Genomic DNA, 24,510 nt, shown 5'->3' on the forward strand with positions numbered 1-24,510 from the left:
AACAACACTAATGGTCAAATGAAATAGATAACTTATGTTTACTTAATGTAGATTTATTTACATTACTTACATTCATCTAAAGCAGTGGTTCCCAACCTTTTTCAACTCGCGGCCCACACAACCAAACACATATGTTTGCGCGGCCCACTTCAAAAAAATGAACTGACCCCGCTATTGTTGGGTTAATAACTTAGTACTCAGAAACTAGATTTTAAACTGTATTTATTGAATAAACATGGACAAAAAATAAAAATAAAAAAATTTTTTTTTGATCAATTGTGACACACACCAATATGCTTTTACAGTCATAAATGCATTCAGGATTAATTTTAAACATATTTAAAAAAAAAAAAAACAATCAGAGCTTTATCAAAAAGTTGTAATATCTCTAGAACAGACATAAGTCAAAATTATCACTATAGTGAAGATGTAAAAAAATGTATAGACTTGTGGCAAAAAAAAAAAAAAAAAAATCCTGTATACAGGGACTTTTTTTTCTTTTTTGCCATGCATTCTTCATAGAGCTCATTAATTGTAGCGGTGCCTCAGGTGTTTGCAGTGTGTATACAGTATGTGTATGCGCTCAGCAGTGAGAGCGCATAAATATAACGCGAAAGCACATTAAAATAATGCACGAGTGCGAATCTCTCTGTTCGCACGCAGATTTCCTTGCTTGCTCAGAAACAGACATGAATTATTTAATCGCACAGCCCTAGAATGGACTGCAAATGAACTGAAAATAATTGGCGGCCCACCTGCAATACCACTAGTGGGCCGCGGACCACAGGTTGAAAACCACTGATCTAAAGCAATGTAAACAGTTGATTCTACATAACACACACGTCTAACTCTGATGTCTGTTCATGTGATTTGCTCTTTTGCAGTTCTCTTAGAACATTTTTCTGTCTCATATTAAACAGACAATTAATCGTCTTTAAGAGGTATATGGTTCATGCAAATCCACTTTGGAGACGTACATATGCTTACTGGAGATCCGCTGTTCGCTTTACATAATAAAACATGTTTTGATGTTGTTTTTCATCACAAATATACTATGATGTTACTGGCTAGCATCTTTACACCTTAACAAATCAACAGTTTACTCTACAGTAGCTCAACAAATACGATTTTATCACATGGGAACCGTGTTTTGTTTTATAATACTCACCTTTGGAAACACCCTCTACGCTGCTCTCCTTCACGTTCGATGACGATTTATCCCTTTCGCGTGGCATTCTGGGATTGAAAAGCATCCCTCGATGAACCCTTCAGAATCTTCGCTGAAGCAGTAGGACATCCGGGGATTACTCGCCTACTGTTTTATGGTTTAAGGTTTCGAACGTACTTCTTTCTTCACATACTCTTTTTCCCTACTATATAGTAGGTGAGTAGGCATATTAGAACACAAATTAAGTATACGTACAACTGAATCTCGCGAGAGTTATTGCAATTCTCGCCTACTCTATGAACGCAAAAGATTCAAACATACTAATTTGTCGCATACTGCTTTTTCCATACTATATAGTAGAGAAGTATTCGATTTCGGACCCAGCCAGTGTGTTACTTTACTGCGAAGTATTGCCAGTTAACCTGCCTTACCAAGCGTTTTCCTTGTGAGTATTCTGACTGCCTGTTTGTTCACAATTCTGCCTGTTACTTCGTTCACGTCTCTTGAATTGCCCCTTTGGATTTACTGTTTGATTGGACTGATGTTTGTGTTTGGCCTGTTCGCCTGCCTACCCATTGGAAAAATGTGTTGCTCATCTGTTGTTCAATCTCATCTCTTGAGATCAATTTGAGCTTCTCATATTCATATCATTCTGTGATAATTTGTTTCTGAGTTACTTCTCCTAAGGGTCCCTTAGGAGCAAGACATAAGCTAAAAAGAGACAAGACACCAGTAAGAAAAAGGAGGTTAAATTGAGAAAACCATTTGAGAAATACTTGAGAAGTGGGATAAACAGCGGAGATCTCATAATTGTATACCCCTGATCTCAATTATGTCTTGGTTATTTGAAAGAGAATTAAAGAAAATAACATGAGATGAATCCGAGACTTTTATGAGACAAATCTGAGAATTATGAGCCTTAAAAGAGATCTTATTATTGTGTGTCCAACATCTCTTCCATCTCTTGATTATTTCTCTTTAATGTCTTACTGAAGCTATATATGAGAATGATATCTGAGGTATATTTGAGAAATACAAGAACAAACTGAGAATGCAATTTAAAGATTAATTATCCTTATTAATTAGAAATAACTGTAAAAACAATACTCAATGTTGAAAAGTTGAAAACTGTATTTGTGTAACACCAGTACAACACTTCAAGACAAAAAACACTGACCAGCAAGTGGAACATGGGATACGTGGAACAACAATGTTAGGCTCACACATGAAAATAATGGTGGCCTGGAGGTGCAAACCAACATGAAAAGATTACAGGGTTTGGTTAGAATGCTAACTATAGTAAGGCACACTTGTACCAACTCAGCCCACTCCTCAGATGTAGGTGCTAGAGTGTGGGGACATCACTAGTACATTACATCACTTTGTAATAGACGTGACCAGTAGAGTAAGAAGAACTCGGAGGCAGCAGGCTACAACAAAATGCTTAGGGGTTTATTTTCCACAGAATGGGGGTTACAAAAGTTGACAGATGTTAACCCGACTGAGGTACACCAGAATAATCATAAAGAGGAAAAAAGAGAAAGCCAAAAAACAAACCAAAAAGGAAATACCATAAACCTAAGTCACTGCAAATGCCTCTCAAATATTAACAGAGGTCTAGGGACTACAGGACCTTTTCTATCACAGAACACAACTCCCTGATACACAGACACATAATGGCCATTATACATAACAAACAAATACGAAAACATCAAATATACACACGAGCACTTCAAATAATGCAATCAAATTATTTCACTTTATAAATGTCTTTTCCTGAACATAAATAAAGGCACAAATCAATACAATAGTCCTTGAAGGCCCCTCAGGGTAGAAACCGGAATGGTTGCGCCCAATCATTGGCTGGAACCATACATATACGTCCGAAGTTTCCGCCCAGACCCCTTTTGACGGCACACCAGCCACAGCTCACGGGTCTCAGCCGCAACAAACACGCAAACAATGATTGGTAAGAATAAACTCAGCAAACTAAACGTTAAAGAGTATGTGCACTTAACTCCAAACGAAAGTTTAAATAAAGTTTATTTAATCCAAATTAATGTTGTTATTGTGTTTTCTTTACTGCCAACTCAATTCTATTAAATAAAAAGATAAACTAACCTGACCCATATTCACCAATATCCACCACACACTTCCAGATTGTAAAAATAAAACACTGACTAGCACATGGAACAATAATGTTCGGCTCTCACACACATGAAAAGTACGGTGGCCTGGAGATGCAAACTAACATTACAAAATCTGAAACACTTTTACAGAGCTTGAGACCAATTTAAAATTTTAGAAAACATTTTTAAATATCATAACACATTTACAAGTCCTGAAACAAATTTAAATTTCAGAAAACAAATTAACAAGAACACACTTTTACAAACACTAAGACAAATTTACAAATATCAACAACCGGAAAGGGAATGTACCAACTCCGAGGTTGAACCGGAGGTGAATGGGAGCAGCCAATAGGAGTTGTTGTCGTTGCCATGGTCATTACCGGTTTGGTGGTCCCGTTGCCTACTACTACTAATTATATTAACATATTACCATGAAAATGAATAAGAAAAATAAAAGAATGGGTAGAGAGAGAGAGATAGCGGTCCATATAGGACAGGCTATATCAGTGGCCTACTCCTTGGAGCCTGCTCTGGCCCTACATTTGTTCACAAAGGCTTTCTTGAGCTTGGCCTCCTCAATTGGTTCCCAGTCCGGTAGAGTTGCACATCTCAGGACATAAGCTGTAAGACAAGAGCATTAAAATCTGTCATGAGTAATTTGACAAAAAAATTTACCACATAGACCATATACAACTGCACTTCAGGTTAAAAGGAAATAACACCGTGAGACGTCCATTTCAGTTCAGAGAACTGCAAATCAGCAAGTAAGATTTTTTGGCCAATCATGAATATAAATAAAACAACAGTGTTATCCTTAAAGGTGCTATAAAGTGATACTAGGGCTGTTTCGAATGCCATTTTTTGAGCTTCGAAGCTTAGGTGGCAATCAATATCGAATATTCGAAGCTTCGGTGGGTGGGGCTAAATATATAATAATAGTGTCGGTTTGCATTTGTATCATCTTTCACGACTTCACGTTTCACTCTTCGGCATCGTAAATGTGTTGCGGCAGACCCAGTGGAGTGCAGTGTTGCATTTTATGCAATATGATCAGGTGGCACACATTCTTTAAATATTAATAAACATTTAATAATCTTTTAAATAGAACAGTTTCCGGTACGCATTACACGGGCAGGTTTATGCTCCGAAAACGGACAGTGCACAAGTGATACAAAACACAAAGTCTGTTGAGAGCAAGAACTTTAATAAGGTATTAATAACGAACATTTCTTTAAAACAAATGAATCCCAAAACAGAAATTAAATTAGTAACACACAGTGATTTCAACGAACTGTAATAAATAAAGAACATGGTAGCATGCTTATAAACAGTTGAATAAGAATAAATGAATTGTTTTTAAAATGATACAAAATGTAATATCTATTACAATTAGTTTTATTCTATATAAGGGATTTATTTTGTCTTATTCTGACTTTTTTGTTAATTTAAATCTTTAAAATGCGCGATGTTTTTATTGAAAGCATGTTGCGGTGTTTTTTTTATTATTTATTATTATAAGCCTGCAGTTCGTTGAACTACATTCATTTATTATTCGTAAATGTAATAATTACTGACACCGTAACGGGTTGGCTATTTAAATTTAAAGTAATTGTAATAAATTTTATTCACTCCTTTATTGTCAGGATTCCACCACCATCATCATCACTCCCTCCACCCACTCGCTCGTCATCCCCTGAATATTAATTGTCATCACCTGCATCTCTTCATCCTCATCACCGTCACCTGCTATCCTTCATCACTGCTCACCCTTATATACCCACTCTCAACCTTCAGTCTCCGTCTGATCTCGTCATTACATGGCTTACAGACTCTATCTCAACACTCGCCTGAGAATCCGCGAATCTTCTGAGAACCCTCAAAGATCGGCCAGTCTTCTTCTGCCTTCAGTCCTCCTTCGGTGATTCCACTTCCACTTACTGTGATCAGAGATCGTTCAGTTGTATTGATATTGGTCCATACTCGCTCTCACTCTGATATTCCCATCTGGTTCGGAGCATTCTGCTAATAAAACTCACAAACGGTCCATCCTGTCTGCCTCCTGTCTCGTTTGTGACAGAAGATCAGACCAAAGATGCAGAATCCTACGGAGCCTGGGGGAAATCCATCTCAAGACCCGTTTGCCGATCTAGTGCGAGCAGTGCGCCAGTCAATCTTCTCTTCTTTACCGGACAACCCTTCCGCCATCCCTGAAGCAATCCGTCACTCTGCACGCCAACATCAACTTCCGCAAACACCCGCTACTTCGCCGGCTGCCTCTGCGAGTCCCATGGCCTGACCAGCGCCGTTCAGTGGTGAGGCGGAGGATTGCAGCGGTTTTTTGCTTCAGGTTTCACTATATTTCCAAATGCAAGCGCATCAGTTTACCGATGATTCCGCCCGGGTGGCCTTTATTATTTCTCTACTCTCTGGCAGAGCTCTCCAGTGGGCACAATCTCTTTGGAATTCAGACTCCCCAGTGTTAAAGTCCCTGTCAGGTTTCATGTCTCATTTTAAGGAAGTCTTTGGCCAGGCTGTTTCAGATCTCTCAGTTCACGATCAGCTTTACAATCTCCGTCAAGGAAAATCCTCTGTCAGTACGTATGCCCTCCAGTTTCGCACCCTGGCGGCATCCTGTGGCTGGAACGAGTCGGCCCTGATTACCGCTTTCCGCCACGGCCTGAATCCGAACATCCGTCAGCTATTGGTTGTTTATGATGACTCCATGGGAATTGAAAACCTCATTCAGAAGACCATTCGAGTTTCACAACGCTTATCTGCCTGTGACAATCCGTCTACCGCTGTCAGTCCTCCGTCCTCGATTCCCATTGCTTCTCCTCCAGCACCTGAGCCCATGCAAGTGGACTCCACCCATCTCACTCCTTCTGAGCGCCAGCGTCGTATCCAGCTTCACCTCTGTCTGTACTGCGGGAGCGACAATCACCTCATCTGCTCCTGTCCTGTTCGACCTCAACGTTCTGCGGTAAGCTCCATTCAGATCCCTCCTAAAGTGGAATCTTTAAATCGTACCATGGTTCATCTACTAACCCCGCATATCTGTGTCTCAGCGCAAGCCCTTCTCGACTCCGGTTCAGCGGGGAACTTCATTTCAACCCAGCTCCTCCAAAAACTGAACGTCCGCAAGCACCGCAGCCTTCAAGAGCTCAGAGTTCAAACCATCCAAGGAAAGCCGCTGGGTCGAGGTCGAATCAGTCATGTCTCTCCCACATTAACGCTCCGCATTGGCTGTTTACACACAGAAGAGATCTCATTCTTGGTGCTGGAGGAGTCTACTGCTGAGCTCATCCTGGGACGCCCGTGGTTGATCCAACATCAGCCCACCATTGACTGGAAATCCGGGGAGGTTCTTCGTTGGGGAGAAAACTGTACACATACCTGTCTAGCTCCAGTCAAGAAGAAAGCCCTATCTTCTCCCTCTTCTTCGTCCTCCGTGCTCAAACCCAAATTCCCAGTCTGTTTGACTTCAGTTGAGAGTCCAGAAGTCCAGCATCAAGTGGAGATTCCTGCTGAGTACAGGGGGTTCCAGGATGTGTTCAGCAAGCAGTTGGCGACCAAGTTACCACCTCATCGGCCATGGGACTGCGCCATCGACCTGCTACCTGGAGCCACTCTACCTAAAGGCCGTATCTACCCTCTCTCCATCCCGGAACAGAAGGCCATGGAGGAGTATGTGAAAGAAGCCCTTCAGCAGCAGTTCATCCGACCATCGGTTTCACCTGCCGCTTCCAGCTTCTTTTTCGTGGCTAAGAAGGATGGAGGCTTGTGACCGTGTATTGATTACCGCCATCTCAACTCCCAAACGGTCAAATTTCACTACCCCCTTCCTCTGGTCCCAGCAGCCCTGGAACAACTACGTGGGGCCCGTATATTCTCCAAGTTGGATCTGCGCAGTGCATACAACTTAATCCGTATCCGTCGGGGTGACGAGTGGAAGACTGCTTTCGTCACCCCTTCCGGCCACTATGAGTACAGGGTAATGCCGTTCGGCCTATCCAACGCCCCTGCAGTCTTTCAGAATTATATGAATGAAGTGTTCCGAGAGTACCTCAATAGATTTGTTGTAGTCTACTTGGATGATATCCTCATCTATTCATCATCACTTCCTGAACACAGACGCCATGTCACTCTGGTCCTGCAGAAATTGAGAGCCCATCACTTATTTCTTGAAATTGGAGAAATGTGAATTTCACACCACGTCGGTACAGTTTTTGGGCTATATCATAAATCAGCATGGTGTGCAAATGGACCAGAGGAAGGTGGATACCATCCGGAACTGGCCGCAGCCCACTACAGTGAAAGAGCTTCAAAGATTCCTCGGATTTGCCAACTTTTACAGGAGATTCATCCATAACTACAGCATTATCAGTGCTCCTCTGACCTCCTCTTTGAAGGGCCAGACCAAGTCTCTATCCTTCTCCCCCGAAGCCATCCAAGCCTTCCAACAATTAAAAGACGCCTTTTCAACCGCTCCCGTCCTCGCCCATCCTGATCCAGATCTGCCATTTGTCGTCGAGGTTGATGCGTCTTCAACTGGAGTAGGAGCAGTCCTCCCCCAGCGGCAGGGTGAACCTTCCAGACTCCATCCATGTGCCTTCTTCTCCAAGAAGCTGTCCCCGGCGGAGCGAAACTATGACATCGGAAATCGGGAACTGCTTGCAATCAAGCTTGCCTTGGAAGAGTGGAGGCATTGGCTGGAGGGAGCCAATCACCAATTTCAAGTAATCACCGATCATCGTAATCTGGAATACCTCAAAGAAGCCAAGCGGCTCAATCCTCGTCAGGCCCGCTGGGCTCTCTTCTTCACCCGTTTTGATTTCGTTGTTACCTACCGACCCGGCTGTAAGAATGGAAAAGCTGACGCTCTCTCTCGCCTCTATCATTCCTCGTCTGAGGAGTACCGCCCTGAACCCATTCTCCCTCCAGCCGTGTTCGCCTGTCCAATCCTCTGGGACATAGACGATCAGATATCCCAGGAAAACCGTCTCCATCCCGCTCCGCCGGGAGGTCCAGAGGGGCTCACCTTTGTACCTCAACAATTCCGCACCGCCCTTCTGGACTCTGCTCATACAGCTCCGGGCTCTGGTCATCCAGGTAGCAGGCGTACCCTCTCGCTCCTCAGTCAACGGTACTGGTGGCCATCTATCTCCCAAGATGTCTCCCGGTTTGTCCAAGGGTGCTCAGTCTGCGCCATCACTAATACTCCCAGAAAACTCCCGGAGGGTAAACTCGTACCTCTTCCTATACCCCGTCGTCCATGGTCTCATCTAGGTGTAGACTTCATGACTGACCTTCCTAAATCTAACAACTTCACCTGTATTCTAGTAGCAGTGGATCGGTTCTCGAAGGCTTGCAAGCTGATCCCCTTACCTGGACTCCCTACCGCCTTTGAGACCGCGGAGGCTTTTTTGGAATTCCCGAAGATATAGTATCGGATAGAGGTCCGCAGTTCATATCTCGGGTATGGCAAGCCTTCTTCCGACTACTTGGGGTAACTGTTAGTCTATCCTCAGGATACCACCCTCAGACGAACGGCCAGACTGAGCGGAAGATCCAGGAGATAGGACGGTACCTCAGGTCATATTGCCACCAGTACCAGGACAGCTGGAGCCGCTACCTCCCCTGGGCTGAATACGCCCAGAATTCTCTCAGGCAATCCACCACCGGGCTCACTCCTTTTCAATGTATCCTGGGTTTTCAACCTCCTCTATTCCCTTGGTCTGGGGAGCCCTCGGAGGTTCCAGCCGTTGACTATTGGTTCCATCAGAGCGAGAGGGTATGGGACTCAGCTCACGTTCACCTCCAACAGGCAGTGCGAAGGCACAAGACCCAAGCCGATCGTCGACGGACAGACCCTCCCCAGTACCAACCGGGTCAGAAGGTGTGGCTTTCAACCCGAGACATCCGCCTTCGCCTGCCCTGCCGTAAGCTGAGTCCCCGATACATCGGACCATTTACCGTGCAGAGGCAGCTGAATGAAGTCACTTACAGGCTCAACCTCCCACCTCATTACAAGTTTTCACCCTCATTTCACATCTCCTTGTTAAAACCCTTCATTAAACCTGTCACTTCTCCTCCCTCAGATCCAGGACCTAGGGACTTACCTCCTCCTCCCGTTCCAGTAGAAGAGGAGCCTATCTACCGTGTCCGCAACATCATGGATTCGCGGCGACGAGGCCCCCGGCTGGAATATCTAGTCGACTGGGAGGATTATGGCCCCGAGGAACGCTCATGGGTACCCCGCGAAGACATTCTGGACCCAACCCTCCTCACCCAGTTTCATGCAGACCATCCTGATCGTCCTGCCCCCAGAGGTCGTGGTAGGCCTCGCCGTCGCCAATGCCCCTCTTCTCAAGCGTCAAGAGCCGCCTCGGGAGGAGGGGGTACTGTCAGGATTCCACCACCATCATCATCACTCCCTCCACCCACTCGCTCGTCATCCCCTGAATATTAATTGTCATCACCTGCATCTCTTCATCCTCATCACCGTCACCTGCTATCCTTCATCACTGCTCACCCTTATATACCCACTCTCAACCTTCAGTCTCCGTCTGATCTCGTCATTACATGGCTTACAGACTCTATCTCAACACTCGCCTGAGAATCCGCGAATCTTCTGAGAACCCTCAAAGATCGGCCAGTCTTCTTCTGCCTTCAGTCCTCCTTCGGTGATTCCACTTCCACTTACTGTGATCAGAGATCATTCAGTTGTATTGATATTGGTCCATACTCGCTCTCACTCTGATATTCCCGTCTGGTTCGGAGCATTCTGCTAATAAAACGGTCCATCCTGTCTGCCTCCTGTCTCGTTTGTGACACTTATATAGAATAAACTGTAATAGGTTAAATAGAACAAGGTAATGTTAGCCTAGCTAGACAGCTCACATTTCAATGACAAAAATATTTAGGCTCTTTCAAACACTTAACCTATATAAATCGCAACCCAGTGGTTGGAAACTATTGTGAAACTACCTATACTCGTTTCATGTTGTGTGCGAGGAAGATGAGTTTGTCCACATTTTCTGGTAAAAGGGAACTTCGGGTCTTGTTGACGATGTAGCCAGCTTTTGAGAAAATGCGCTCTGATGGAGTTGAAGTGGCCGGAACGCAAAGAAGGTGTTTGGCTGCAAATGCCAGTTTAGGGTAGCGGTCACTGTTTTGCTTCCACCATGCCAGTGGGCCCGACTGTAATTTAGTAGCATCTCTCAAATACTGCTCCATCTCTGTCTTTGCGCTGTCTCCGCGTTCTTCTTCCTCTTCATCATCAGCCTGCATCAGCATTGAAATCTCCTGCTGTTTTTTTTTTGGTGGGTGGTGGTGGCGCATCCGTCTCCTCTTCTCCGTGGCTTGCTGACAGCTCTTCTCCCTTGCGAACGATCTGTTGCTGATGTTCAGCTAGTCTGACAACCTAAACAAATAGCATTTTCTTAGTCTAATCTACGCGTAGCGCACTCAATAATCTTAGTGGCATAATCACAATACATTTTAATTATTTACTATTATATAGTAGTAATAAAAATATAAGTCTAACCTCAATGTATACCAGGTCCTTCTTCTCATCCTCAAGGAATTTAAGATGCTTAAATCTCACGTCTAGTGCTGAAGAAAGGAGATAGATGCTGGTGGGTTCCAAATTTAACAGTTCCCATCTGCTGTCGATCTCCTTGACAAGGGTATTATTCATTTCTCTGATGGCAGGGGCTGTCATCCTCTTCTGGTGACAGGTGGCGTTTCTTCAGGTTAAAGAGCATTGGCACTGTTGCCAACAACGACAAGTTTGCCTCCTGTGATAGTAGTTCTGTGAGTGTGAGCAGGGGCCCAAGTAATTCTGATGTCTCTTGTGCCAGTTTCCACTGGTCTCCTGTCAAGTCAAGGGTGCGATTTCCTTTCTTAGTGATGCTGGGATCTGACAAAACAGCTGTCACTGGCCATCGCTGCTCCACCAGTCGGTTAAGCATTTCATACGTAGAGTTCCAACGAGTAGCAACATCTTGAATGAGTTTGTGTTGTACAACGTTCTGCTGCGTTTGTTTCTCTTTCAAAGCAGCTGTAGCCTTGGCACTTTTTTTGAAGTGCCCTACGAGATTCCTGGCAGCTGAAACTGTGCGACGGATTCGGTCCAGTTTCAGAGCTTCATTTATGCATAGTTGCAGCGTGTGTCCTGAGCAGCAGACCCCTTGAACGGTTCCCCATTTCTCCTGTTCTTTATTCAGCGTCTCGGTGCACAGCTTCATATTGCTGGCATTGTCGTGAACAATGGCTATTCGCTTGTAATTTGGAATTGTGAATGCATCTGCCGCGTCTCCAAGCTGTTGTGCAATGTTGACTCCTGTATGGCTTGACTCAAATGCTTTGGTTTCCAAAACGAAGGCAGAGAGTTCCCACTCCTGAGTTATAAAGTGATAGGTGACAGCCATATATGCCTCCATACTCACGGAAGTCCAGATGTCCATTGTGAAACTTAAGGCCGTAGCTTTTTCAACGAGAGCATAAATTTGGCCTCGCAGATCGCTGTATTTAAGAGACAGGGTGTTTGAAATACTGGAACGGTTTGGGACAGTGTAGTCTGGCTCCATTATCTTCATTAATTTTCTGAAGCCTTCGCCTTCAACTACATTAACGGGCCTCATATCCATAGCGACAAACTCCACTATGGCATCTGTTATCTCTCTCTTTCTTTTCTCTGTTAACGGTTTTAGGAATTGCAGGATCTGCTATGAAGTTTTGGGTTTTGTTGAGCATGTTGATGGCTGCGATACCTGTGGATGTACCTATAAACAAATTATTATTAGCCTGTGCTGCTTTATGTTTTTAAATAGTGTCGTATTTGCAATTAGCCTATTTATCATAGCAAATTAAGCGCATAAAAGCAGTTTTTCTTTTTTTTTTTTTTTTTGCTGCGTGCTACTTACAGAACTCAGGTGATTTTTCAAACTTGTGGTGCTGTTGTGGTAGGCCAGTTTCAAATCGCATATTTGACACACTGCCTTTGTCTTGTCATCCTCACTTAATTTAAAGTGCTCCCAAACAGCTGAGGTCTTGGGCATTTTGTACCTCTTCAGTATGAGATGAAATAAATCACTACGTTCGCCAACGGGTGGTTCAAGCATGAGTGAGAATGAGTCCGCGCCGGAAGTCACGTGTTGAAAAAAAAAAAATAATATTCGAATCTCAAAACTGAAAATCGAATGCCACCCCACCGAATGAATATTCAAATATTCGATTATTCTAGTACAGCCCTAAGTGATACTGGATAAAACTTCATTTCTGGTTTTAAACTTTAAACTCTGGTTTAAACAGTTAGTCAGACAACTCTGAAATTAGAACAAATAATTTATAAGCATTACAAGCTGAAGCACAGCATCCTTGAGCATGGATGCAGCAGGTTTGGCATCAGGCTTGGCATCAGGCTCTGACTCAGAAATTTTGTTCCCTGAATGATCTGCTTCGCAAGACATTACAGGGAATGAAGACAGAGCTCAAAGGTGGATGCTGGGGAGGAGGTGGGTTTGCAAAACCTAATCAGTCCCTCCAGGATTTTGCGATGTCGAGATCGCAACTATTAACGCAAATTCAACAAATCCCTGTGAATTCGGTGCGATTTGCAATTTGGACCAATCACCGCAACGTTTCTGCAACTTTGACCAATCATTGCGTTCTCCTGCAAAGGGAGTTGTCATACGTCAGCAAACTCACTTCCTTGTTTTGTTCAGAAGACGCCGCAGACATGTATGTGTGCTACCAATGTCTCACATTTGCCTACAAAAATAACAGCAAAAGGCGGTGAAAAACAGTATCCAGGGGGCTATTGCACAAAATTAGAATTTAACAAATCCAGGATAACTGAAAAAGCGAGGCTTGATCAAGTCTAGTATGTGCATCTTGGCTTGGTCACAACTTTAAATAGTAATAGTGCTTAACTGAACATCAATTATGCACCTATTGTATTTTAATACAGGCTGATAACAATAATATAAAACTACTGCTGAGTGAACAGAAAAGGCCCCAGGATTAATACATCCTGGCTGCACAGAATAAATCTCCATGGTAACTAAGGTGCCTCTGCTTTTGTGCAAACAAGTCAAGACTAAATTCTGGTGTTCTTTACGAAAGCGGGGGTAAACTGTTTTGAAAGATGTGCAATATAGTTGTCAAACATAAACAGAAATCGACAATTAAAAAACACTTTGCCACGACTAAATATACGCGGAGAATTCATTAGTTGTCAGTTTTAATCATCAAAATTAAAAGAAATAAAACACTTGATATATATATCAGTCTGTGTGGAATGAATGTATACATTATACAAGTTTCACTTTTTGAATGGAATTACTGATATAAATTTTTTTTTGATGATATTCTAATTATATGACCAGCACCTATATATCACAATAAAGGAAAGTGAAAAATACAAAAAGCATAATATGGTAAAAATCTATCTACCTTTGCAGTTTTAACCTATAAAAAAAATTGCAACTTTCATAACAACTTTTTAGAAAACCTGCCGCAATATTAGGCATTTTAGCCCACAACAATCACAACAAAAGCCCGCAAAATCCTGGAGGGCTTATGGGTGACAGCAGCAGCAAGATGTATGCAGCAGCAAGGCAGCAGAGCAGGAAGTAGCATCGGGACAGGAGCATAGCCAGGGATGAGAAGGTAACCTTGGATGAGGAGTGCATGTGACTGATCAGCTGATCAGCATGGGTGCAGCTTGAGTTGTCTGCCAGAAATAGTTTCGCAGACTTTGCATCAATCATTGCTACACTGTCATGATTGGATATAATCATTCCCACTACCCTGGCCTAAAAACACACAGAGCCTAATTTTTAAAAAACGTACTTAGGATTCAGTCAACTTTTTTACGGTCAAGGACCTGCTTTCCTCCCTTTCCTGAGGGGTTGTTGCCAGGGCGACCAAAGGGCACTGCATTTTGACACACCTCAACAGTGAAGAAATGGTCAAAAAGTGCATGAAACAGACGCATGCAATTTGGTTTTGATGCGTGATTTATGGCAGCCAGGCGGAATGATGAGATGAATATGCTGCTCCCAGGAAACAGCTCCTGCTGGCCTGATGGTGAAGCTTGGCTGCCACAAAATCTCTCTCCAATTAAGTCACAGAGAGTCTAAAACTCTCTGACCTGGCCTGGATCTGAAAGGGAAAAATAGTACAAACAATACAAGAGTGAGAAAATACAAAGCTACTCTTTAAAATGGTTAAAGAGCTTTAATGGCAGGCAAGTTAATTTTTGAACATAATTAAAACATGCCTAGATAACCTTGCATAGGCTACAACACCACAAGAAAAAAAAAAATATTTAGAGAGACACTTTGGAATAAGTCTGTGGGAGGTATATAGAATGAACACTTGAGAGATCATTAATAAAACCAAGGCTTGACAAACAAACCATAATAAAAAACAAAAAAAATCTTAATTCTTGTCACAAGAAAACATTTCCATTTCATTTTTTTTCCTTGTCGTTTTTTGTCAAGCCTTGATTATATTGATTACAGCTGATGTCCTGTGTTAATTCTAAACATCTATCTTCCAATGATGTCTACTTGAGTATTCCCCTTTTCCACAGCTGATGGTTATTGCACTTATGGGACCAATGGATGCATATACAGTAGCTTGTTCGTGTGGTGTCATGTCTTTCTACATAGCCTGAAGAATGCCTATGTAAGGCCAAACATATAGGCATGTTTAAATATGTCCCAAGACTTTAGTAGCCCTCCATTAACTAGTGTGTTCCTACAAAGGCTTTACTTGGGTGGCCCGCCCAAGAAGATGAAACAAGAACTCAAAACGAATACTGCTGCACTTAATTTATATTAATATTGAGGAAAAAGGAGTGAAAATGGATTTTACTTAATTGTACCAGTTCAGATTAATTTGATCACCTTTAGCCCATTTACGCACTTTCATTAAACTATCACAATAATAATTAATATAATGAATTGTTGTGCTGTTAAATTATGTTCATACTATAATATATTATTGCTATAATTTAATTGTTAAGTGTTATTTCTAATCTGCTAACAATATCAAGGATTATGTGCAATAAATAAGCTTAGCTTATAAACCTTCCCATTCCATTTATACTTTTTAACGCCACAACCCCCTTTTCTGCCTTTTTTCTAGGATAGTTCAAACAGTGTTGTGTTCAAGGGCCAATCACTAATATAGGTACAGAACAATTACATCACGAATGAATTAGCAATTAGAAATTACTTGCCTATTCTCGAGATGACTTCATCAATCCTTCTCTTTTCCTGTAGGATTATTTCAAACTCCCCCTTACAATCCTGACATGGTGTCCATGCATTTTCTTGCGGGCTGGCTGCATGGCCTCTGCCAGGTGTTGGACCAGAGGTGTTGAGGCTATACGGTGATGGGCTGGGTGTATGGCCTCCACCAGGTGATGACCAGAGGTGTTGAGGCTGTACGGTGATGAGCTGAGTGTATGGCCTCCACCAGGTGATGGACCAGAGGTGTTGAGATCATACAGTGATGGACTGAGTGTATGGCCTTCACCAGGTGATGGACCAGAGGTGTTGAGATCATACAGTGATGGACTGGGTGTATGGCCTCCACCAAGGTGATGGACCAGAGGTGTTGAGGTCATACAGTGATGGACTGGGTGTATGGCCTCCACCAGGTGATGGACCAGAGGTGTTGAGATCATACAGTGATGGGCTGGGTGTATGGCCTCCACCAGGTGATGGACCAGAGGTGTTGAGGTCATACAGTGATGGGCTGGGTGTATGGCCTCCACCAGGTGATGGACCAGAGGTGTTGAGATCATACAGTGATGGGCTGGGTGTATGGCCTCTGCCAGGTGATGGACCAGAGGTGTTGAGGCTGTACGGTGATGGGCTGGGTGTATGGCCTCCACCAGGTGATGGACCAGAGGTGTTGAGATCATACAGTGATGGACTGGGTGTATGGCCTCCACCAGGTGATGGACCAGAGGTGTTGAGATCATACAGTGATGGGCTGGGTGTATGGCCTCTGCCAGGTGATGGACCAGAGGTGTTGAGGCTGTATGGTGATGGGCTGGGTGTATGACCTCTGAAGGGTGATGGACCAATGGTGTTGAGGCTGTACGCTGATGGGCTGGCTGCATGGCCTCCACCAGGTGATGGACCAGAGGTGTTGAGGCTGTACGGTGATGGGCTGGGTGTATGGCCTCTGTAGGGTGATGGACCAATGTTCCCCCCTTTGGCAGAGCTATAATAAAATTACATGGAACCAGAGATGACATTTCTGTAAACTCAAATTGCCCAGAAGAGATTTGACCAATAACTACAAAGAACTGACTGGCATAGACATAAATGAAAGGTAGTTGCTGCCTTGACAACTGGGGCTGTCTACTCTTTTTTTTATGTATATGATGGCCAGTCACAATAATGAAAATAAATGTACTATGACCAAAATCTGCCATATTTATAATAATTTTATATTTTAAAAACATAAAACATTTCAATACTGGAAATAGCTGAACAACAAGATCACAATATGTTGTGACGTGAGCTCGTAAAAAGATGAACGTAAACGATTCTGATCATTAAGCAAAAATAATAGCAAATAATTTTCATCAGGGCCCACGAGTCATTCACATACTATTTATTGAAATACAGTAATGGGCTCTACGCACAGCTCCACTACTTCCTGAATTTAAGGCAGCTCCTTTGTTTCCTGTCTTACATTATTGGACAAACTGATTAATCCACTTGTGTCTGACCATTGTGACTCATACACACGTGGATTAATCAGTTTGTCCAATAATGTAAGGCAGGAAATAAAAAAGCAGCCTTAAGTTCAGGAAGTAGTGGAGCTGTGCATATAGCCTATTCTATTATCATAGATTGGATAACAGAGTTATCCTAATGCTGTTTATTTTGGGTTTTGAACTTTGCCAAATCTGATCAGATAATGATAAAAAGTGTTGAACTCATGGGCCCAGGCGATTATGTAATAATTATGACATACCTACCCATAGGGTGGTGGTCCAGCTGTGTTGCGGCCTGTTGCATGTCCCCCGTCAGGTGATGGATTCAGCGATGGGATTTTCTCGCCATGCTCAGGCAGTGGGCTCCTATCTATTATAATGGTGTCAGACCCTGGCATTATGTCTGATGGCTCATCGCCTTTTAACATATTTAAAAAGGACTCCTGTGGAGTTTGTGGCCTTTTGGCCTTTTGGCAGCCTGATCTTCCCCTGAAATATATTCAACAGTGGCCTTACAAAATTTACCATCTGACCACTTTGCTAAAACAGGGTCTCCTGATCTAAGATCTTGCAGCTGCACAGGAGCCTCATCTCTTGCCAAAATGTCAGATCCTTTAAAGATTTTGCCGGTATAACCATCCTCCCATCTGACAAATGTAACACACCCTGGGAGAGAGAGAGAGAGAGAGAGAGAGAGAATGTTTAATTTTTATTTCTATTTGGCCACAACAATTTAGACTGGTATTTTTAGACATTACTTGGACAAAAATGTTATGATTATTACCCCCGTATATAACAGAAACTATTACGTTAATACTTACCAGATTGCTCATTTGGGAGAGGGGAGCTCAGGTCCTTCATTTTCTGAGTGGGAACCTGTAGCCTCTTTTTTGCCAGCACTTTGTTTTTCTCCATCCTGTTAATGAAAAAAATACATTTTAGATCATTAACGCTAAGTATAATACACTATTTTAACCTAATTCACTTCATATCTTTGAGGCAAGAATGGTATCAAAATGAGCAAAATATATACCTATAAAACCACCAAGATTAAAATAATTTAAAGATCATGAACCATGATAGCATGCCTATTCTTGGGTGGGCTTTTGCCGAAAATCTGCTCACAACATAGGTACTCGTGACACGATATTTATGAACTTGCAGATCTGAAATTTCAGAGATATTTAGCTAGTGTAGAGCAAAAATAGGAGGGCAAGTCCAGTCAACTAAATCAAATTTAAATTTCATTAAATCGTGATCTTTATTTTTTTTTAATCAAAAGTCAAATCAATTCATGTTTTTCAAGAATTGCCATACCCTAGAATTTCACAGTCAAAGAAAATGAATAAAATAAATGAACATCTGCGCGTGAAACTTCGGTGTTTCGCCCTTTTTCTATCGTGTTTAATGATTTTGATTAATATGCACAAGGGAGAGAGAGAGCAAGAAGCGCTCGTGTTGTTTGAAGACTGTGAGTGAGCGCACACAGCCGGGGCTCTCTCTCGTACGTGCCCTGTCAGGCGCAGCAGTCATTCTATTCTACATCACTCACCGATCAAATAAGGCTTTGACAGCTGCCAAAAAAAGATCAATGCAGAAAAACCATAGACAGTAAAAGAAATGGACACAGCGACCCCATTGGAACTCAATTGAGACAAGTGAAGCCCATTTTTAGCGTTTTTTAGCACTTCCGTTTCTGACGCGCAGACTAAAATGAAGCTTGACGACGTTAGCAACCTGTCTGACAGATGTAAATCTTCTAGTGGCTGTGCGTGCAAACTGCCATCGTTAATCTTGCAGAGAAGGCGAGCTTGAGCGGGGAGTTCTTTGTCGTGAGTGAGCAGGAGTAAGTATTCTGATTAATTATTTAATTAATAATTGCCTGCGAGCTTCTCCTCCTGTTTGTACAGTAATGCGACAGAGAGTCAAGTGGTTATGATGCAATCGTTAGCCTATTTTTTACAAAAACTGTTTGTACGGGGCCATAATGTAACTTAGAAGGTAATGGAGCCCTTTATACATTGTCGTGTATCTTTAGAAATAAATAATGGACAAACGGAGTCTTTAAACGCCTCAGATGTAAAGTTATTCGCTGTCAAAGTGACGCCAAAATGAATGGGAGTCAATGGGAATGCTAACGCAAGTGAAGTTCTGCTAAAAGATGGCAGCCCCCACCCGACTTCAACTTCCGGTCGAGTTCCTTGCCGCCTGAGAAAAACCCCTGGATTGGTTATATAACGTTGGACAGAATGTTGATCCGGCCATCGCGTATATTCAGCGCACATAAGGTAAACGTTTTGTAAACGTTTTTTAGAGAAATAAAAACAGGTTGACTAATCAATGTGCATATTTTGCGTCGACGTCATCGATGACCTGGATGCGTTGTCCCAGCCCTACATATTGGGTTTTGTGCGTTGCGGCCCGTTCCATAAGCTCCAGTCCCGAGCGTAACATGAACCCGCCCTAGCAAGTTAAGATCAACCGGCCCAACTCAGCGTGCGACACCCTCCTGTTTCTTCCAGTCCGGTCATTAATATGAGCTCAGCTTCCCCAATTAAGATCCAACGATCGCCAGTTCTCAAACTGTTTTCATTTCAAGGACCTCCAGTTTGATATGCAACGTAGAACCTAACATTAGCCATTAGCTAACTTAGCCAACCATCCCATTATCGACGGGCTGAATACAGTTCGGAGTTTCTTTGTCAATTACTTGTTGGACAGACACCTAATTACCTAATCCCCACCTTCCATTAATATGATAATGTCAAAATAATTTCATTCTTACCTCTTAGGTGTGGCAGGGGCAAAATCCAACAGGTGGTGCAGCAGAGACCAACGCACTTTTCTCACCCCAGCGAAATTACGAATTGGCGCCAAGACCCGCCCGCCAATCTTCTTCTTCTTCTTCTTCTATTTTTATCTGGCGGGTGACAACTTGTTGTTGTATTACCGCCACCGCTGGACTGGAGTATACCCACAGATTATATTTCCTTTATACTATTACATTTTTATAAAAGCCCTGTATTCTTTAAAAAAGATAACAAAAATTGTATTTGTTCAGGTCCTATCCCCTGACCAATCCGCTATCCTAACCCTTAACCACTTGAGGTGAAAAGTCTAATCAATCGTGATTCGTGAGTCATGCAATGAGCTGCTTCGTAGGGCGGGTCTTGGCGCTACCGGTCACGTCTCCCGCGCGTGCAACGTTCAGCTTCTTCTTCTTTTTCGGCGGTTACTGCGTGGAGTGTGGGGCAGAAATGGCTCGGTTTGGAAGAAACAGCAAAGCTCTCTGTAAAGGATAACGACTAACAGTAAGTAATAATAGTGGTAATAGTAATAACGGACACTTTTATCACACATGAGGTAGGATTCTTGGAGTAATGTCACCGCATTGCGAATGCCACATTCAAGGGGCTACCACTAGCTATGCTAACGTTACTTAGCTACACCTAGCTAATAGGCCTACTGTTAATGTTTGTCTACAGAACTCTAGTCTGGCTATCACCAGACCAAGTTCAAGAATCAAATCGCCGGCAGAGAGGGCAGGGTTTACCCAGACTAGCAGAACTCTATTCTTTATTAAAATAATTACAACTCGCTATATATATCTATGGTTACAAATATCCTAGACTTCAGACTTTTCAGAAATGTCAAAACATACGAGAAATACACGTGTGTATTTGTTGAATTATTTGGCACAAAACATGTCTTAGTGACATTGAAAATCTGGTATTCATTCAATGGTGATCATAAGCCGATATGTATTTGTTCTTGATCATTTATATTTCATGGTTCTACATAATTAATAGTTTATTTATAAAAATATCAGGAGGTATAATTTACATGAGTTAGTAATACAAATAACTTGCATTAAATTTACATTTTGGTGATCAATTGATCATCAATGATCAATACTTTTGGTACTTAAAGAATATGATGTTAATAATTATTTTGTAGTTTGACTTAAGATTTTGAAATTGTGGTACATAACAGTGCAGTAGCCGAGTATTAAAACAGCTCTATATTATTTCTGATACCAGTTATTGCTATTATTGTTAAAATGATCGTAGTCTCCCTGATTCCCCCTGCTGTTCAGTAAACAGAAAATGCATTTTCGGGATATTCATTTTATCCAATTAGGAGAGAGAATTCATGCAAGATGAAGAATAAACAAGTGAAAGTAGAAGTGATAAAATAAGAGAAACTTTATTTATCGTAGGGGGAAATCAAAATGGTACAAAGAAATTAACAGAGAAAATTGGAAGAGGAAAATTGACACTTTCTAAAAAATGTATTTCTGTTTACTAAAGAGCTGATTAGATGTAAACCTCTGTTGCTGAATAAATGCTTCATCAGAATATAGAGTTTTACTTTTACAAAAAGTTCCACTGTATATTCCATCAACTTGGGTCTGTATTTAAATAGTATTGGAGTGTCAAAATGACCAGACGAAAACCTGGAAAACGATGGAGAAGGACTGGTAATGAAGAAGACCCAAATAAACGACCAAGACGGGCTGCACAATTGGTGAGTAGCCTGGCATAGTTGTGTTGCTGTAAATTTTGCAGCAGATAGGATATTTAATGCCTTATTTTCCTCCCTGCAGTCATCCCTTCCTGCAGCGAGAAGGGTATTAATGCACAACCGGAGGCTGCAGTTACAGGACCGCAATTCTGTGACCGCAGCTTTAGAACCCTAGTATTTTTGTGACAGCGCCACCGACTGTACTGAATCAACACTAATTAAAGATGGACGATGTGGACAGCAACCAGACGGTGAGTATGGATATTTAATTAAGTTTTATTTTATAACGTTTAAACGGTGCAAAGTTTACATAATTCGTGGCTATGATTTCATAAATCTTAATTGTGTTTTAATGACGAAGTATTATAAGTGAATCTAGCCTACACATTAATTAAACTTATCAGATGACAAGAGCATGGTTGATGTAAGGTTTGTAAGATTTACCTGCAGCTTAATGTATTAGTGTGAATACTGGCTTAATAGTCGTTGTTTTAACATATTTATGTATAAAATATATTTCATAATTAAACTGCACTGACTGCCTAGTTGCAGTATGTGTTAGCCTGCTGTTTTGGCATTGTTTTGCAATGATAAATGAGGCATTTGGCAATTTTAATAGTTTGTTACAATTTGGCCTAATCTACAGGTCTACTCCAAATACAGTTATACATTGCTATCATGTGTTATTTTCTGTCATGTTCTGCATGGCCAATATGAAGTGATTTTATGGATTCGATTAGGCTCATTGTAGGACAGATGATTAAAAAAGGCACTAGGGATATTTTCATGATCTCAAAATATTCTAACAAGTACACTCTCTCTTTTCCAAGATACATATAACAATCCAAAAAGGGAGATCCCTGTCTGAATTGAAGAGATGCACCACATGCTGCAAGGACTTTCACTTTTCATATATATATATATTTAATTCCAGTTGAATATGTTAAACAAATGTTTCTTATTTATCTCTCTCTGTCTCTCGCTCTCTCTTTCTCTAGAGTTGAAGCCTACAGCCTTTCTATCCATGCAGCAACTGATGGAAAAGGGGTTCACTTTGGTGCTGTTGTGATGTTGTCACAAAAATGACATGTATATACTGTACAGACCAAGAGTTTGGACACACCTTCTCATTCAAAGAGTTTTCTTTATTTTCATGACTATGAAAATTGTAGATTCACACTGAAGGCATCAAAACTATGAATTAACACATGTGGTATTATATATGGAATTATATACATAACAAAAAAAAGTGTGAAACAACTGAAAATATGTCATATTGTAGATTCTTCAAAGTAGCCACCTTTTGCTTTGATTACTGCTTTGCACACTCTTGGCATTCTCTTGATGAGCTTCAAGAGGTTGTCACCTGAAATGGTCTTCCAACAGTTTTGAAGGAGTTCCCTGAGAGATGCTTAGTACTTGTTGGCCCTTTTGCCTTCTGTCTGGCCCTAAACCATCTCGATTGGGTTCAGGTCCGGTGACTGTGGAGGCCAGGTCATCTGGCGCAGCACCCCATCACTCTCCTTCTTGGTCAAATAGCCCTTGATGCCTTCAGTGTGACTCTACAATTTTCATAGTCATGAAAATAAAGAAAACTCTTTGAATAAGGTGTGTCCAAACTTTTGGTCTGAACTATAATATATATATATATATATATATATATATATATATATATATATATATATATATATATATATATATATTCTTGAATCATTCTTGTGTCTTGTCTTGCTTCTCAACAACTTTTAAAATATTGGCAGTAATTTAGTGACTCCATACGCTGATTCCAACTTTAACTTACCTGATAATGAGCTAATTCACCTTAAGGAAGTGAATCAATATACTGTATAATTCAAGAGACTTTTCAAGAGACAATTCAAGACTTTTAAGGTTCTTCATTTTTTACAATTGTTTTAACATTGATATACATCAATTTAACAAAATTGATATTTCATTTATATTTTGTTTAAATTCATGTTTAAATTTAAAATTGTGACTCAAAGCACACTTAGTAATTTAACTCTGCTGCATTTTGAATCAAAAATCACATTTAAAAACATACTACTGAGATTAATATATTGATGCTATATACAAAGTAACATGACTGCAAACTAAACCAACAGGATACTAGAACTGCGTTCCTGAAACTGCAGCCATTGCTATATTGGCCAGTACGGTAGGTGGCGCTGTCAGGGAAAACTAGGGTCCTAGAACTGCGGCCCAGATCTACGGTCCTGAATCTGCAGCCTCCGGTTGTGCAGGAACATACTATTGCCTGCAGCCGCCAGCGTTCATGTGGAGACTGATCAGCAATATTTAGGTAACTTATGAAATGTGTTTGTGTGTGTTTAATGTTCAAAAGCCACACCCAGTCCCATGTGCAGAGGAGAGAGAGATCCTGAACAGAATTAGTTCTGATTAAGAATCACAGGCCCTGTAAATAGATAGATTAGTAGATAGAATGCAGTCTACAGTTGGTCAAACCAAGCTTAGCAAAATAGCTTTCTCTTATTCTTATCTTTTTCTTTTTTTTATCTTTTGAGTTTCTTACAAGAAGGTTTCTCGGGTAAGAAATCTGAAAAATGTAATTTAAGCAAAATGAGACTAATATTTATCTAGAAAAAAGGTGTGAACCACTGAGGTGTCCTCTTGTCTGTGTAAGGAGGTAGCAGCAGCGGAACACAGCAGTGGGGGGGTGCCTCCTGGAGGAACCCAAAACGCTGCACTTCAAGGGGAACACGCCCAACATTCAGGTGTCCATGCAGGATGTACCGCACTCACTCTCGGACATCAAGTCAGTATACAGTATAGTACAGTATATTTTGTCACTGAGCAGGGATCTCATTTATAAAGCATGCGCACGCACAAAAAAGGCCTTGAAACAGGCGTACGCCACTTTCGACGCATAAGTTGTGATTTATAAAAACAAACTTGAC

At 41.6% G+C, this 24,510-nt stretch overlaps 1 protein-coding gene across 1 annotated transcript; it reads right to left on the reverse strand.

Moving 5' to 3' along the window:
• Positions 1 to 15,598: 15,598 nt before the first annotated feature.
• Positions 15,599 to 17,965, reverse strand: LOC113115643 (histidine-rich protein PFHRP-II-like). Its single transcript, XM_026283175.1, has 2 exons — positions 17,872 to 17,965; positions 15,599 to 16,548 (listed from the first exon to the last, which is right to left on the reverse strand). Exons 1-2 carry the CDS (start codon positions 17,963 to 17,965, stop codon positions 15,599 to 15,601), a joined length of 1,044 nt encoding a protein of 347 aa, XP_026138960.1.
• Between the last annotated feature and the right edge of the window lie 6,545 nt (positions 17,966 to 24,510).

The sequence above is a fragment of the Carassius auratus genome, chromosome 16 (genome assembly GCF_003368295.1).
Source record: "Carassius auratus strain Wakin chromosome 16, ASM336829v1, whole genome shotgun sequence".
Classification (NCBI taxonomy): domain Eukaryota; kingdom Metazoa; phylum Chordata; class Actinopteri; order Cypriniformes; family Cyprinidae; genus Carassius; species Carassius auratus.